This window comes from Syngnathus acus, chromosome 10 (genome assembly GCF_901709675.1).
Source record: "Syngnathus acus chromosome 10, fSynAcu1.2, whole genome shotgun sequence".
Lineage (NCBI taxonomy): Eukaryota > Metazoa > Chordata > Actinopteri > Syngnathiformes > Syngnathidae > Syngnathus > Syngnathus acus.
This window is the reverse complement of record NC_051095.1, coordinates 22109456-22125364: the sequence shown is the minus strand read 5'-3', so window position 1 is coordinate 22125364 and position 15909 is coordinate 22109456. Positions and strand designations below refer to the sequence as shown.

Here is a 15909-nt window from a genome sequence, read left to right as displayed (position 1 = left end):
TGTTTACAACTGGAGTAGTCAGCCACACCACATCCTTGTGGATCTTGCTTTATGATCTGTGCTTGAGTCATGCTGGAACAGAAAAGGGCCTTTCACGGCCTTTTTCCACAAAATTGGAAGCATAGAATTTTTGAAAATACTATATCAGTAAAATAATAAGTGCCTGTATCTCATTTCCCCTCAAATACAATGTTTATCATTACGAAATACCAGTCACATTCTTAATAAAGGAAGTAAGTTGAATTGGTGGAGGGGTCACTTCTCTGTTGGAGAAGTGACAGACCAGTAGATTTCTATCTTTACATCCGCAGTCACATTTTACTTCTTGCGTTTAGACTGACAACAAAAAAAGATAAAGCAAGATTAATTGTGAATCATGCTGGCAGAAGGTTTTTTGAGTGTGTTGCATTTCAAGGAGGACAATGATAATGTTGCTTTTGTTTCCATGGGACACAAGTTTCAGAAAAGCTCGATGACTCTTCAGACAGATCTTCAACAAGGTGGGTGAGCAGCAGTTTTAATCACTCAGCTCGTGACTACTGAGAAAGAGGACTTGTTAGGGAATGATCATCCCACGGCACTATACAAACTGAAAATATTTTATTGTATGTTTATTGTGTGTTGTATTGCTCAGGTCTAGAACACGAGGATTCTGGCTTCAGACTTTCTCATGAAGTGCGAGCCACAGGTCTTTCTATCCCTAGATGTTCACCTGTTGAAAACCTTGAAACAGACCTGACACTCTGCGCAGGCGCTTGTAGCCTCCTGGAACATTATCCTGATCTCCAGGTGGCCGATGCTGGCCTCATCTCCTACAACGCTCTCGGAAACAGCGGCACTCACCAAAATTGTTACACTGAGTCTTATAATTTGACCCGGCCTGAGTGTGTAGAACAACAGCCTCTCTTGTCACTTCCAGACCAGGGCTATCTGGTTATGGGTGGCTTGGATCTGCCCGCCTTACAGTCAGAGCCCATGTCTGACTCATTGCTGAATGGACTTCTGGAGAAAAAGTTAGATGAGGTATATCTGCAGCACCTGACTGATAACCTGGCTCGATGCAACTCCATCCTGGGTAACAGCCTCCTGCATGGCCTGGTACCTCCTCTGCAACCTAACAACCAACAGGATGGCTCAGATTCACTGGAGTCCATTCTGGAAAAGGGACCAGATGGAGAGAATGGCAAGAAGATAAGTCACCTGACCACCGTAAATTTACCTCCATGTTCCTCTAACTTTAGCACTCCCATCCTTCGTATTTCCGAAGATGTGCATCCACAATGAAAACATTTAACATGTTAGTTTCATGTATTATTAACATAGTGGATGTTTTTTTTTTTTTTCATTATTCAAAAATTCAATGCTACAGTGAGTGTTTCGCTTATCTGAAATGGACAATGTGAGATTTCACTCACTGGTGGTGGTGACCTGACTCAATTTTAACAGCTTGCATAGGACACCTGCTGGTAGATTTTTGTACGACATCACAATCGATACAACTGATACGACTGTATAAATAAACCTGTGATTTGTCCAATTTGGACTTACTACCGTAGTTGTAAACGATGATTTTAGACAAACTCTCCCTCGATAAGGAATAAATATTGTAATAAAGGATCCTAAGAAAATATATTTAAAACTCAAGACTTTTATTAGACGAGCTTTCATCTATTTGTTGCAGCCAGTTGTCTCATTAGCAGTTGCCACAGGGCGTCATAGTGTTCCATCTAGTTTTCCCTTTCTAAAACCAATTGCCTTCGCACTACATTGATCAAACTTCTCTTTGGTTTTCCTTTAGCTTCCTTTTACCTACGTATATACTCAACTATTTCTCCTCCGACGTGGCCAAACCAGCAAAGTCTGGTCTCTCTGACCTTTGATTCCGATGAAACTTTGAGGGCTTATACATGGGTGATTCTCTGGAAGTATGGTCTAGAGGTGTGGCATGAGAGTTGAAAAATAAACAGGTCAAAATAATATATGCTTTGAATTAACCCTCCCGCAGTCTGATATGAATAAATAAAGATAGCTCACTCATCTCTTTATTCGCAAGGGGTTGTTGAATGTCTTGTACCTTAGGTGTCACATGGAACGCAAACACTGAGCACTCAAGTCCCAAATTATGTTTAAATTCATTATTTCTACAATGGAACTGCTTCACTACCTTCCATACAAAGAAAACAGGAACACATTACCCAACCTATCAACAGTTACTTCATAAAGTACATACATATTGGCAAGCTTGTGCGAAACACAGGCACACTTAAGTTTTTGCTGCCAAGGTCCTGATGCAAAAATTTGTTTTCCAACCAACAGTATCATTAACCATTCAAGAAAAGGAAAACATGTCAAATTTCAGAAGTCCCAACTCAAACTGGCTACAAATCAGAGAAACTCATACACGTTATATCATGTAATCATTTACATATCAATTGATGTAGTGTACATGACATCACTTCACATGACGCATATTATATCAGTTCAGATAAAATCACTTCAGCAATTTTGTCAATCACGTAAATGAAGGGTTCTTACACCTTGTGTTCATGTACATATCAATTCATGTACATGACATCACTTCATTTGATTAACTCATTAGATTACAGTTCAGATAAAATCACCACAGAAATGTTTTCAAAGTGCCAATTCCAATTACTGGTACATTTTGTAATTTCATAGGTGAATGATAATTGCACCTAGCTTGTTACTTTGGAGGCACAGTAGACATAACCAAATCTTCATTGTTGCCCACGACAAACTAAATCTCTGACCTCCACGCCACTGCGATTCTGCATCATCATAAAACATGACAATAAAATAGTGCGTGGAACTTGCATTAAATTGTTTATCTATTTTTCATTTGTTACTGGAGAAAAGAGACCCCACACTTGACAGACATCATATTTGGACTAAAAAAATAATAATAAAGATCAAAAAAATATTTACATGTTTTTTGTACCAACGAATTGAACGTCTGGGCCATGATACTGGCAGTAAGCATCATACTTTGGCTGTAAGGCTACAGTAAGTTACTGTAGTGGATTGTGAGTGCCACCTTGTGGAAGCATTGGGTTAACAAGCAGAGTCTATTTTTTAATGACCATGTATCATAAATTACATACAGCATTAAACTCGATTAAATGGTATTGTGTTACATTAACATTCCGCCAGTTTATTGGATATAATTGTTTTTGAAGCTGATGGGTACAGGCAGTACAGGCAGTTTAAGTGTACTGGGAGTTCTTAATTTAATGGTTGTGCTGTTATTTCAAAAACAGGAAATGACACAACGGATATTTTCCACCATCCAAAATACATCCATACACAAATAATTGCACAAATCTCAGTGTATGTGTTTATTTGATCTTTGAGGTACATTTGCAACAGTGAAATTGATTGGTTCCAAAAGTTTAAAAATACCTTTGAAGTCCATCAGTCTTTGGCCGTGGAGCTGGACCATACTTCCGGAGAACTAGCCATATTTAAATTCCACTTGTTACGCAGCTGACATGGGCATATGGAGAAACCTTTGCCAGAGCCCCTCAAATCTCCCATGAACACACTCACAATTCAAATGCTTCTGTGATGATGATGAAGTGAAGGCAGCAAATGGGAAGATTCAGAAGAAACAGACAGCTCAAATGAAATTGAAAATTACAAAATGTCGGCCTACGGGTTCGTCAATGTGTTAGATGTGTAAGATGTTGGTCACTAATTTTTGAGAAACACCTTAATCTCATTACAAACAAAATTGATTGTCCTTAACCGAATTTAACTTAAATTGCTCATGAAAAAAAAACATGTTCCAACTCACTCTAGATCGTAATTTGTCTTTTCATCTTTAATGCTGAGCATGTTTTCAACAAGGAGTTTTCTGAGTGAGGAGTAGATGGTTTGCCTCTTGAAGAACTACCTCCTTGGCTCCATGATGTCAGAACTACTTCATCAAGAACATGCAAAAGTTCTGCACTTCTGCTTATTCTTATTTTCCTTCCAACTTGTCCCCTTTTTGGGTCACCACAGTGTGTCATACATTTCCATCAAAGTCTGTCTCCTGCATGTTCTTACACACGGCTCTCAATTCTTCCCTCACGACATCTATCAACCTTCTCTTAGGTCTTCCTCTTGCTCTCTTTCCTCTTTTCCTCTTTCCTCTTTTCCATACCGATCAGCCTTTTACGACTATAGTCACTATCTCTCTGCTGGACACCTTGACTGTCCCAATGATATGCTCATTTCTAATCCGAGCCATACTGGTGACGCCTAAAGAAAACTTCTGCACCTTAATTTCTTTGCCACCTATGCCAGCTATGCTTCCTTTCATTCCTATCAAAACCACTATCTCCAATTCGTACATTGCGGCCAGTCTTCGTGCACGTGAGTTCTCCTCGATCGTAATGGCGGCCATTTACATTCCACCACACGCACGTGCGATCGAAGCAACGCAGCTGCTGGCTGACCAGGTAACAGAAAAAACTACCAAACTCACTGATAATTGTTTTGGGTGATTTTAACAGAGCCAACCTCACACACGAACTCCTCAAATACAGACACCACATAACGTGTCCCTCCAGTGGGACACAGACACTGGACCACTGCTACTCCATATTAAAGGACGCATACCGCTCTGTGCCCGGTGCAGCTTTAGGACTCTCAGACCACTGTCTAGTTCATCTGATCCCAACCTACAGGCAGAAATTAAAAACTTCTAAGCCTGTGCTGAGGACTGTGAGGAAATGGACAGTGGAGTCAAAGCATGACCTCCAAGCCTGCTTTGAATGCATCGATTGGGGTGTTTGTGAAGCTGCATCTTCAGACCTGCATGAACTCACCGATACGGTCACATCAGCTTTTGTGAGGACTTGTGTGTGCAGACTAAGACCTTCTGCACATACAACAACAACAAACCGTGGTTTACACCAAACCTCAGGATGCTGCGCAAAGCCAAGGAGGAGGACTACAGGAGTGGGGACCGAGAACTGTTCAGGCAGGCCAGGAAGACACTGATCCGAGAGATCAGGAAAGCTAAGAGGAGCTATGGGCAGAGTCTAGAGAGACACCTCTCTGCCAATCCTGATCGCTCATCAGTGTGGAAAGGCCTACAGAGCATCAAGGGCTTCAAGAGACCTGTGGAGAACCCAATGCTTCCAAACCAGCTAAACAGGTTACACTGCAGGTTTGAACGGTCCAGCCACACAACGGGATCTACTGCATCACAATCAACTTCCACACATGCCCCGACAACCCCCCTGTTCACACCTCCATCGCCGTTGTCATCTGCTCTCGCTCTTTCAGAAGCCCCACCCTTCAGATCCGCAAGCAGGAGGTGTGTCAGATGTTCCGGAGACAGAAGGTCAGGAAGGCACCAGGCCCAGACGGCATGTCCCCCTCCTGCCTGAAAGTTTGTGCTGAACAGCTGGCACCCACCTTTGCCCGGATCTTCAACCGTTCCCTGGAGCTGTTTGAGGTGCCCTCGAGCTTCAAAAGCTCCACCATCGCACCGGTGGCCAAGAAGGATCGATTACTGATCATTCATACTGTACCTGTGATGGATTGAATGATTACAGACCTGTCGCCCTGACATCTGTGGTCATGAAATCCTTTGCGAGGCTAGTGTTGAGCCACCTGAAGGACATCACTGCTCGACCCCCTGCAGTTTGACACCCCAGGAACGTACGCCAGAATCCTGTTTGTGGACTTCAGCTTGCCGTTCAACACCATCGCTGCCGACATCCTCCACCAGAAGCTCATCCAGCTCGCGGTGCCTGCCTCCACCTGTCAGTGGATCACCAGCTCCTTGACCAACAGGAGACAGCACGTAAGGCTGGGGACCATCACATCCGACACCCGGACCACCAGCACTGGCGCCCCCCAGGGGTGCCTACTCTCCCCACTGCTCGTCTCTCTCTACACCAGGGGTCACCAACACGTTGCCCGCGGACACCAGGTCGCCCGTGAGGACCGCATGAGTCGCCCGCAGGACTGTTCTACAATTAGCTCAAATAGCGGCACTTGTCAGTGAGCTGCATCTATTTCTTTTACAGTCAAAATTCGGTTTTCGAACGTCCTGGTTCTCGAACAAATCGGAATTCTCAAAAAATTCGAGATTTTTTGCTTCGGTTGTCGAACAAAATTCGGAGGTCGAACCTCGCGAGATGAGCCGGGAGGACCCGAGAAAACCCAACCGCGCGGCCCGGATGCCGACTGACACCGTTGTTATTGTATTTTCGTTACTTTGAGGATTGTATTAAGCCCTAATCATGCCTCCAAACAAAGCAAGTGGGAGCAGTAAAGCCATCCTAAAACACAAAGACGCTCTTAAAGCAATGCGCAGTGAGCGCCCGGCGCCCTGCGGTTGCGCGATTGGCCCATATTAAGCTCCCTGCGCACTGAGGTCCACTTAAATTTTGGAAAGTACATCAGGACTTTAAAAATATTTTCTAAATTTCAGCGACACAATAATGTGACCAGCGCGGTGCAGTTGCGCGGTGGGCTACACCTTACGGTTGCGCGTTCGGCGGTGCGCTGCAGTTGCGCGATTGGACAAATATGCGCAAATAAAAAAATGCTTAAAAAAGGCGGGGTTTTTTTGTCTTGAAACGGATTAAAATTTTTTCAATTATTTGTAATGGGAAAAATAGATTCGGAATTCGACCGATTCGCTTCTCGAACCACCTTCTGGAACGGATTGTGGTCAAAAATCAAGGTTTGACTGTATTTTTGCTATTCTTGTTAAAATCACACGTGAACTGGAAATGACAATAATAACACAGTGAAAGCCAAATTGAGCAAATTGGCTATTTCAGAAGTCTGTGTCAAACTGGTAGCCCTTTGCCTTAATCAGTACCCAGGAAGTAAATCTCAGTTTAAGAAAGCTTGGTGACCCCTGCTCTACACCAACAATTGCTCCTTAGGCGACTCTTCTGTGAAGCTCCTGAAGTATGCGGACGACACCACTCTCATCGGACTGATCCGGGACGGTTATGAGACTGCGTACAGATAGGAGGTGGAGCGGCTGGTCCACCAGTGCAGCCAAAACCACCTGGAGCTGAACCCGCTCAAGACCGTGGAGATGACTGTGGACTTCAGGAGAGAGCCTTCGCCACTTAAACCCCTCACCATCCTCAGTAATGCTATTCCCGCCACATACACCTTCAATTTCCTGGGATCCACAATCTCCCGGGACCTGAAATGGACCGGCCACATGGACTCTGTACGGAAGAAGGCCCAGCAGAGGTTGTACTTTCTGAGACAGATCAGGAGGTTCAACCTGCCACAGGAGCTGCTGAAGACCTTCTACACTGCCATCATCCAGTCGATCCTCTGCATATTGGGCACTGTAATGTCTCAAACCTCTAATGTCCTTGTTTAGTAATTTAAGTTTTATGTAGGAGACGTTTGTCTCCAGTAGATGGCAACAAACACCACATTTTAAAGTTCTCCACCCAGGCCATATAAGGTAATGCCAGCTGTTGATTGTCTGACAAACTAATGGTGGTTATAGCTTTGACTTTAAAATTCTTTGGACCAAGACTGACATGCACAGTAGAAACAGGCCCATGCAGAAACATGGGTGGAAGAGTGTGTGTGTGTGTGTGTGTGTGTGTGTGTGTGTGTGTGTGTGTGTGTGTGTGTGTGTGTGTGTGTGTGTGTGTGTGTGTGTGTGTGTGTCTGTGTGTGCGTGCGTGCGTGCGTGTGTGTGTTTATAGAATGATATTGTACTGAACTTTAGTCACTGGAGTTCTTGTATTATACAGGCAAGCATATTGATGATATGAAAGTTGGGTGAATTTTGTGGAAAGTTAAGAATTAATCAAAAATGACTTGCTATTCCCAAATTGTGTCACGTGAAAAAATTAATTACTAATGACAACGTTTTTTTTTTTTTAAAGAAAATTAAGCGTTCCTCTTCCAACTCTATTTGAAATACGAAATATACATAGTATGGTACAATATTCACATATAATTGGAAGAGAATGAAGAGGTAATTGGAGGAAAAACTAAAATAATAAAATAGTGGTATAGGTTGTCTGAATGGGAAACACCGATTTGATGCCCAATGAAGCATGAAGCAATATTGAGTAAACAGTTTTGATTATCGTTCGAAAGTACTGCAAAGTGGTTCAAAGTATTAATAAAGCCGTTTGAATGTATTGGTAAAGTTGCTTCATCCACCATCATTCCGTACATGCAGACTCAAGATTAATTTTAATTATATATTTAACATGTGCATGTTTCATAATCTTTATAGTGCCTTTTTTTAAGTACTTTCAGTATGTGCATCTTTTACTTTCTTTTTCTGAAGCCTCTCTCTCTCATGGTCATCAACATGTAGTTTGCCATTCAGTCAACATTTTTTTTTTTTTTACTGTTGACTGGTGGTCTCAGCTCTGCAGGCCTCATAGAAACACCCGAAGCTCATGAAGAACAGGGTCAAACAAGAGGAGGAGTGGAAATAACTGCCCATTACAAGGAATGTGTACAACTGTATAACCTTCCTTGGGTTAGAGTTAAGGTTTCTACACCTGTTGAAGATTTAAGAGTCATTTGCATCACCGTTCTAATTTATTTTCAAAGTGTTCCTTCAAGAGTAACACCGAGCCAACAAATACCTTGAGTTCCTTATAGCTTGCACACTTGCCGTCTTCATTCTACATAAACAACCAGTCCTCATTGCTCGGCACACCAAGGGTAATTTGACGAGGACAGACGTGCTTCCTAAAATAACTCTGATACCCCCGCCTGGAACTTCTGTCCCCCTTACAACAACTCCCTGCATGCCAGGGAGTGGTCCAGAGACGGTTTGGCAGAGAGCTGGGCAGTAGAGTGGACAACGCTGAGGTGTCACTTATAAACAAAGTCTAAAAAGAAGATACAAGTACGCTAGTTTTAGGATTCTTGGTTGGAGCTATGAGGGTGGGAGCTGCAGCCTTAGCTGGGGGTATATTTGGAGCATTAGGGACCATATGTTTCTTTTTGGCCTTTGGTACGGACTACTGGTTGGTGGCCAGTGACAACTGTGGACCTTACACATGGCCCACAATAGGAGAAACAGATGCCAACGGGACCGAGGTAAGACATGTACTGTGTGAAAATTGCTTGTAAAAAAAGAAAAAAAATTGATGGACTGTAAAGTAGTCAGTGTAGTGTTTGAGTACTTAGTTTTTTTTGGGGGCTTTTTTTTAAAATTGTTGGCGTACATGGATAGAATCAATTATGCAGGCATGCTAAATGTCGCACTGTAGTGTTCACAATACTGCAATGCTACACAAACTTGTGCAAATGTTCCAGCAGCGTTCAGGAGTCCTGATGGCGCAACACTATAAATGTATACAGCAGTGTGAATAAATCTTGACTTGTTGTTAAATTGATGCTATAATGATTACAGAATATAATTTTTAACTAGAACGTCACCCAGTGGGACACACATCCCATTAACAGAAGTGGGAAAAATAGTTTGTATTGTGCTCTACAAATTTGTTTTTGCTGTTTGAAAATTGCCGTAACTGTTGCACCCAAATTGTGGAATTCACTTCCATTAAAGTAAAAGTAAAGTAGAAACTGATTGTTTTGTTGTTGTTTTACTCGTGTTAATTTCCTGTTATTATGTATTATACAGGTATCGTGTATATAGTAGATATAATGTAAGAAATTGACACTCCAAGGTTTTTTTTATTTAAATAATGATGCCAGAATAAAGCATGTCAAATTTTCTTCCACCATTGATTCTACATCTCAGATGTTGCATCTGTACAAGTCGATTAAAAAAAGTCCTTTTGAGAGATCAATCCCTGGCCATTTTTTTCCTTTTGTCTGTTAATCATCATCTAGTGTCATCTAGTTTTTGGTAACGTTGACTGTTTGCTGTATTTTCTCATTCATCTTGATGATGACTGCCTTGGTTGGAAACTAGCATAAGAACATTGATAAATGATACAGGCTAAAATGGTGAAAATATTAAAGCGAATGACTTTTTCCTTGAACCACTTCTTTACAAAGATTTACATGTTTTGTTTTTGGTGTGCTAATTAATTGAATTTGTCTTACTATTTTTTTGTTTTACTGTGACGTGACTGCTGTTAAAAAAAAGGTAATTAATAGAATAATGTTAGTTGTGATGCAAGACTCTTATTTTTAGAATTTAAGTTTATTAATGTTTTAGTTGCCTTTCACTCAGTGCCTTATTTTCCTGTTACCCGCGTAAATATGTATGAACTACTGTGCTTTTCACATTCATGTATTCTCCTGTCAAATCTTCTGAAACAGCCACCATGGACAAGTTGGCAAAGAATGTGGTGTACCAAAGAGGCATGATTCATTGACAACGATGACTACATGGAAATTATAGAACATTAATTTTTTGTGACACTTGTGAATGTCATTTAAATCCATGAAAAGATTAAGCACACTTTATATTTGAAACGGCCTTATATAAAGGATGCTGTGTAGTTGGGAATCAGAAATATACTTGCTAAATTTACACTTTGAAGAACAGCATGCTTTTTTTATTCAGTATGCAATAAATCCAATATAAGTAATTAAATCAGAATGCTGCGCTTATGAGTTCATGCATGTTCCATGGCCCAACTTTCTTACTAAATATATTTAATTAGAGATTAATGTAAACTTTCCTAGATTATGTTTTTTTAGTCTAGATGATGATGATGATAAAACTTCATCTCACAGCGGGAAAATTTACTTGTCACAACAACGTACAAGAGTGCAAGAATAGTGCCAAATTTAAAAAAGGATAATAGATAAGATAGAAAAGATAATAATATTCCCATATTGGCAACAAAACAATATGTAATAATATTTAGAAACATAATTTGAGGTTCAGTTCGGCACTTGTGGATTTTATTTTCTGAAACATCATGGCTATTAAATATAACGCATGGAAAATAAAATACAACACAGTGTGCCAACCGCATGAGACTATGGTAAAGAAGAAAATAAATACAACATACATAACATACAAGTACAAGACAACATAAATAAATAAAACATCTCTGATTTTTCAAATACATTTGATTGTTTTCTGGAAGTCTCTTTTCGAAAATTATTTGTGGGCATGTTGAGTGGCAAGTTTTGAAAGTAGATTCAATCGTAGAGTGTAATGTAATGATGCATCTTCCTGGGGACATTGCTTGTCATGGAGAGGTGCATGTGTGCGACCAGAACAGCCTGCAAATGCAAGCATATTTCCTGATACGCACGGAAGAGAATATGGCTCTAACTACACCCATTAACGGGAGCTACTAGTGCTGAAAAGTCTTTCATTTTTCCATGAGAGGTTAATTAAAGTTTCTCTGAGTCATCAATCATATTTTTCAACAAGTTGGTATGAGCATGCATGTTTCATAAATTCTTCTTGAAAACTGCACAAACCTCTCAATCAGAACCACATTGGAGGCCTTGGAACTTTTTAGGTCGTGATGTGGGCCCTCAGAGCAGCTGCAAAGCCACATGTTGACTCACTGACAGATATTTCGGCTGTCGTGTCTTTATTTGACAACTGATGTCAGCTTGTCTCTTTTTATTCTTCAGCTGCAGTTTGCGAAAGCAGTCACCATCTCTCCTGCGTCTCTCACCCTCCACCATGAAGGCTTTTTTTGGCGCTGTGTGTTCCAGGTGGAATCCACCGCAAATGAAGTCTTGGCAACGTTTTTCAGTATGTAAAAGATTTTACAACGGGGCTTGTTTTGATCAGTATCGTGCTTTATAATAGTATAAAACAAAGTAAAGTAAAATAGGGCAGTAATCTGTGCAAAAAAAACACAAAATAAAAAAATACAACTATTTGCATTTTTACAGGAGAGGAGTGTGCAATATCTATGATAGCAGCAATAAAGTGAATGTGAACAGTTTGGAAATATAAAGTGCAGATCAATGCAATAAAGTGAAAAGTGAATGTGAACAGTTTGGAAATATAAAGAGCAGATCAATGTGTGTGTGTGTGTGTGTGTGTGTGTGTGTGTGTGTGTGTGTGTGTGTGTGTGTGTGTATATATATACGTATATATATATATATATATATATATATATATATAGTATATATATATATATATATATATATATATATATATATATATATATGTCTCACTGTGTCACTAACGATGGAGTCCCCAGAAGGAGCGCTCTCCAGCACTTCTTCCAAGGACTCCAAAAAGGACGGGGGGACTCTGAGCTGCGGTTTGATGCATAGACACAACTGTCAGGACCTGTCCCCCCACCCGAAGGCGGTGGAAGGCTACCCTCTCGTTCACCGGGGTGAACCCCTATGCGCAGGCGCCCAGCCGGGGGGCAATAAGTATGCCCACACCTGCTTGACGCCTCTCACTGTGGGCAACTCCAGTGGAAGAGAGTCCAGCCCCTCTCAAGAGGGCTTGTACCAGAACCCAAACTGTGTGGAGGCAAGTCCGACTTCATGTCTAGTTGGAACCTTTCTGCCTCGCACACCAACTCGGGCTCCTTCCCTGCCAGAGAAGTGACATTCCATGTCCCAAGAGCCAGCTTCTGCAGCCGGGTATTGGACCACTAAGGTCCCCGCCTTTGGCCACCGCCCAGCTCACTTAGCACCTGACCCCTTTGGCCCCTCCCACAGGTGGTGAGCCCATGGGAAGGACCATAATGTGTGTGCTTTTAAATGCTTGTTTCGAACTTATCATTGCATTCTAATAGAAGTGTGAAACTAATAGAACGATTCTATTCCCACTAGATGACATGTTCATTTTACACAGTGTACCGTAATTTTCGGACTATAAGTCGCGGTTTTTTTCATAGTTTGGGTGGGGGGGGCGACTTATACTCAGGAGCGACTTATATATGTTTTTTTTCACAAATCTTTACTTGATCATTAACACATCACTTACTTACAAGTATAGTTGACCACTTCACATGTTATTTTTAGTATAGTTGATCACTTCACATGCTTTGATATCTTTATCTTGAACATATTCAAAACATGAAAAATAGAGAGAAAAAATCAAATAAAGTAATTAACACTTTAAAGCGCCATATCCTCTGGACACGTCCTCTGTCACCAGGATGACAAAAAGGACGAGAAATTTGATCGATGGATTTAATGATTTGGAGTGACACAAATGGTTTGATAATATTGTTGTTTATGTGATAGTTATTTAAAATATAGTTTATATATCGTTGTATGGGCCTGTGGAATAATTTGAACTGCGGCGCGGCACACGGCATTGTTGACAAAGGACGATCGATGGATTTAATGAATTGGAGTGACACAGATGGTTTTATAAACGTGTTATTTATGTAATAGTTTTTTTAAATAACTGAATGTTACGTCAGGCCCGTTCTCAGCTCCTCGTTTGTGTTTGTCACGTTAGCATACCGTATCGTTTAGCCTGTTGTTGCTCGTTCATGTCTGTTCTTGGTGTTGGATTTTGTCGAATAAATTGCCCCCCAAAATGCGACTTATACTCCGGAGCGACTTATATATGTTTTTTTTCACATTTCTGGGCATTTTATGGCTGGTGCGACTTATACTCCGGAGCGACTTATAGTCTGAAAATTACGGTACCTTTAAGGTTACGGTTACATAGAAGCGCCTCTTCAATATCGCCTAAACAATTCTCTCATCCATTGAAATCAACAGCATATGTCAATCGATACGTTCTTCTTTTTCAAATTTTTGCATACAAATGGTGATTTACATAATTCTGCAGAACACGTCTACGATAATGGACAAAAGAAATATAGTTTTCTTGTATCTCTACCTTTGTTCAGTCCAGTGCCAATATTTTCTCTCTTGTCTCATTCACCATGCCATAACAAAGTTTTGTGGGAATTTGAACATGAAGTTGCTTTTGCATAAATATGCAAAATCCACGTGTCCTACTCGTTGATATGTCAGCATAATTGGAATAAAAATGATTGCTGATGAAAAGCAAAGCTAATGGTGGTGTAAGACTTGCACTATATACAATGATTAATAAATTTACAATTTATTCCACCACCTCTCAATGTAAGGTTTATACCATACAGCAGTTTTTTTAGACTTTGTTTTCCTTTTTCTTGTAGCAAACCAACCAGAATCCAAGGTGTGTGTCCATGGCTACCTCTTTCCATTACCAATTGCACTTGGACCAGTACCTCATCCCAGTTATGATGCTACAGCAGGTGGTGAACATTTAAATCATGACTATATTTACATTTGCTGAGAACATTACCGGTAGCTTAGATTAGTTATCGATGAACATAATATTGCCAGTCCAAAACACCACCAACACATTGGATTGTGATGAGTGGTGTGTTTGTTTCAGTGTTTCGAGGTTTCTGGACAGTGTTTATGATCCTTGCACTGGCCTCAGCTCTGACTGGAAGCTTCCTACTGGTCTGTGGAATCCCCTTCATCAGCCATAAACTCTACAAGCTGGGCGGAGCCTTTCTCATCATTTCTGGTAAAATAATCTTCAGCTATGCAAAGAACACAATTCGAGTGCTGTATGAAATATACTATACACTATAAATAGACAAAAGTATTGGGATGATTGGACACACTCATGCAGATTACTCACTGTTGTTATAATGACTGTAGGTGTAAACATTGCTGCCATTGTAATAATAAAGACAGAAAAGGTCTTATAACATCGGTCGCCTGATGTATATTTCTCTGCAGCGTGCCTGTTCCTCTTTGTGGTGGTGCTCTTCGTACTTTGGATGGAGGTGGTGGATGTGGAGCGTTACATCCTCCAGGAGAGAGGGGAAACATGTATCGATATGCAGGTTTCGCTGCTCTATGGCCTGTCGTTTATGGTGGCTGCAGCTGGCGTGCCCCTGCAGCTCCTCTCGGGGTTGATCTTCATGCTTGTGGGACGAGCGTTGCTTGCCAACAAGTGAGCAAGGCCATCTGGTGTGGAAAATGAGACAACTGACCTTTTTGTGTCCATCAAGGAGATTGAGCATAGATTCGTTCAAAATCACATCATTGTCCTTCAAAGGCATTGCTGCAGAGACATTCTTTTGAGAAGGGAGTAGACCAGAATGTAAATTGACTCTGCACAACCTCCTCCCAAAGGGCTTTCCACATTTGTCACTGTCAAGATGTAGAGAGAAATTACAACCTAATTTGATGATGTACAAGCAGCCAAAAAGAGGTGTAGATGACAATTTGTTCATCAATGTACTGCTTATTTAATTCAAATTTGACTGCTTTTTATTTTTTTTAAGTTTCTTTTCCTCCATTAAAATGATTGGAATTTTCTCACATTTTATTTTAGTTATTTGTAACCTGTGACATAAATGTACTCATCAGAATTTCACATCAATGTCAGGAATAATAATAATAAATCAGTTGCTCAATCAGTTCTATCTAGCTACTCTCTAGCTATCCGTATCGTTTTATAAGAAACACAATCATCCATCAGCTGATAAAGACGCGTCACAACCACATCAGTGACACTCTGATGAAGGCGGAAGAACCCGCCGAAACATGTCAGGTAAATGAACCTAAAACAAATTGTTTGACATAGAAGAACCAGTGAAGTAATAAACACAAGACGAGTTTTAAAAAGTGCACTCCAATTAATCATCAACAATGAGGTAGCTAATGATGGGCAAATGAAGCTTCAAGATGATTCATGAACCTATTGTCGTGTTAACTTAGACCTCTAGATGGCACTCTGTGTTCACCGAAGAGCTGAAAGCCCACCGACTTGCCATTTCTTAAAACCCTCACTTTAAACCAACATTGCCATCTAGAGGAGCCAAAGAATACAACAACTGGTTCGTGAAGCTTCATTTTCCCATCACTCGTAACAGCTAATGGTTGTTCGTCTCTGCGGCAACCAGTTTGGGGTGTTTCCCGCCCAATGACTGCTGGGATAGTCTCCAGCGCACCCGTAACTCCTATGAGGACAAGCAGTATGGAAAATGGATCGAT

At 40.9% G+C, this 15909-nt stretch overlaps 2 protein-coding genes and 1 long non-coding RNA gene across 3 annotated transcripts in view; 2 read left to right on the top strand and 1 right to left on the bottom strand.

Moving 5' to 3' along the window:
* The first annotated feature begins 232 nt into the window (after positions 1–232).
* On the top strand, positions 233–2045 carry si:dkey-237j10.2 (uncharacterized protein LOC568721 homolog). Its single transcript, XM_037261464.1, has 2 exons — positions 233–500; positions 635–2045. Exons 1-2 carry the CDS (start codon positions 377–379, stop codon positions 1282–1284), a joined length of 774 nt encoding a protein of 257 aa, XP_037117359.1. The 5' UTR covers positions 233–376; the 3' UTR covers positions 1285–2045.
* A 3509-nt stretch (positions 2046–5554) lies between these two features.
* Positions 5555–15909, bottom strand: part of LOC119129225 — a 25329-nt gene continuing 14974 nt past the window's right edge. Inside the window, exon 3 of the long non-coding RNA XR_005099149.1 lies at positions 5555–5641. This is a non-coding gene — a long non-coding RNA (uncharacterized LOC119129225). The remainder of the gene's footprint in view (positions 5642–15909) is intronic.
* LOC119129224 (transmembrane protein 182-like) lies at positions 8747–15236 on the top strand. The gene is made up of 5 exons (XM_037262336.1): positions 8747–9072; positions 11548–11671; positions 14049–14147; positions 14291–14428; positions 14647–15236. Exons 1-5 carry the CDS (start codon positions 8911–8913, stop codon positions 14865–14867), a joined length of 744 nt encoding a protein of 247 aa, XP_037118231.1. The 5' UTR covers positions 8747–8910; the 3' UTR covers positions 14868–15236.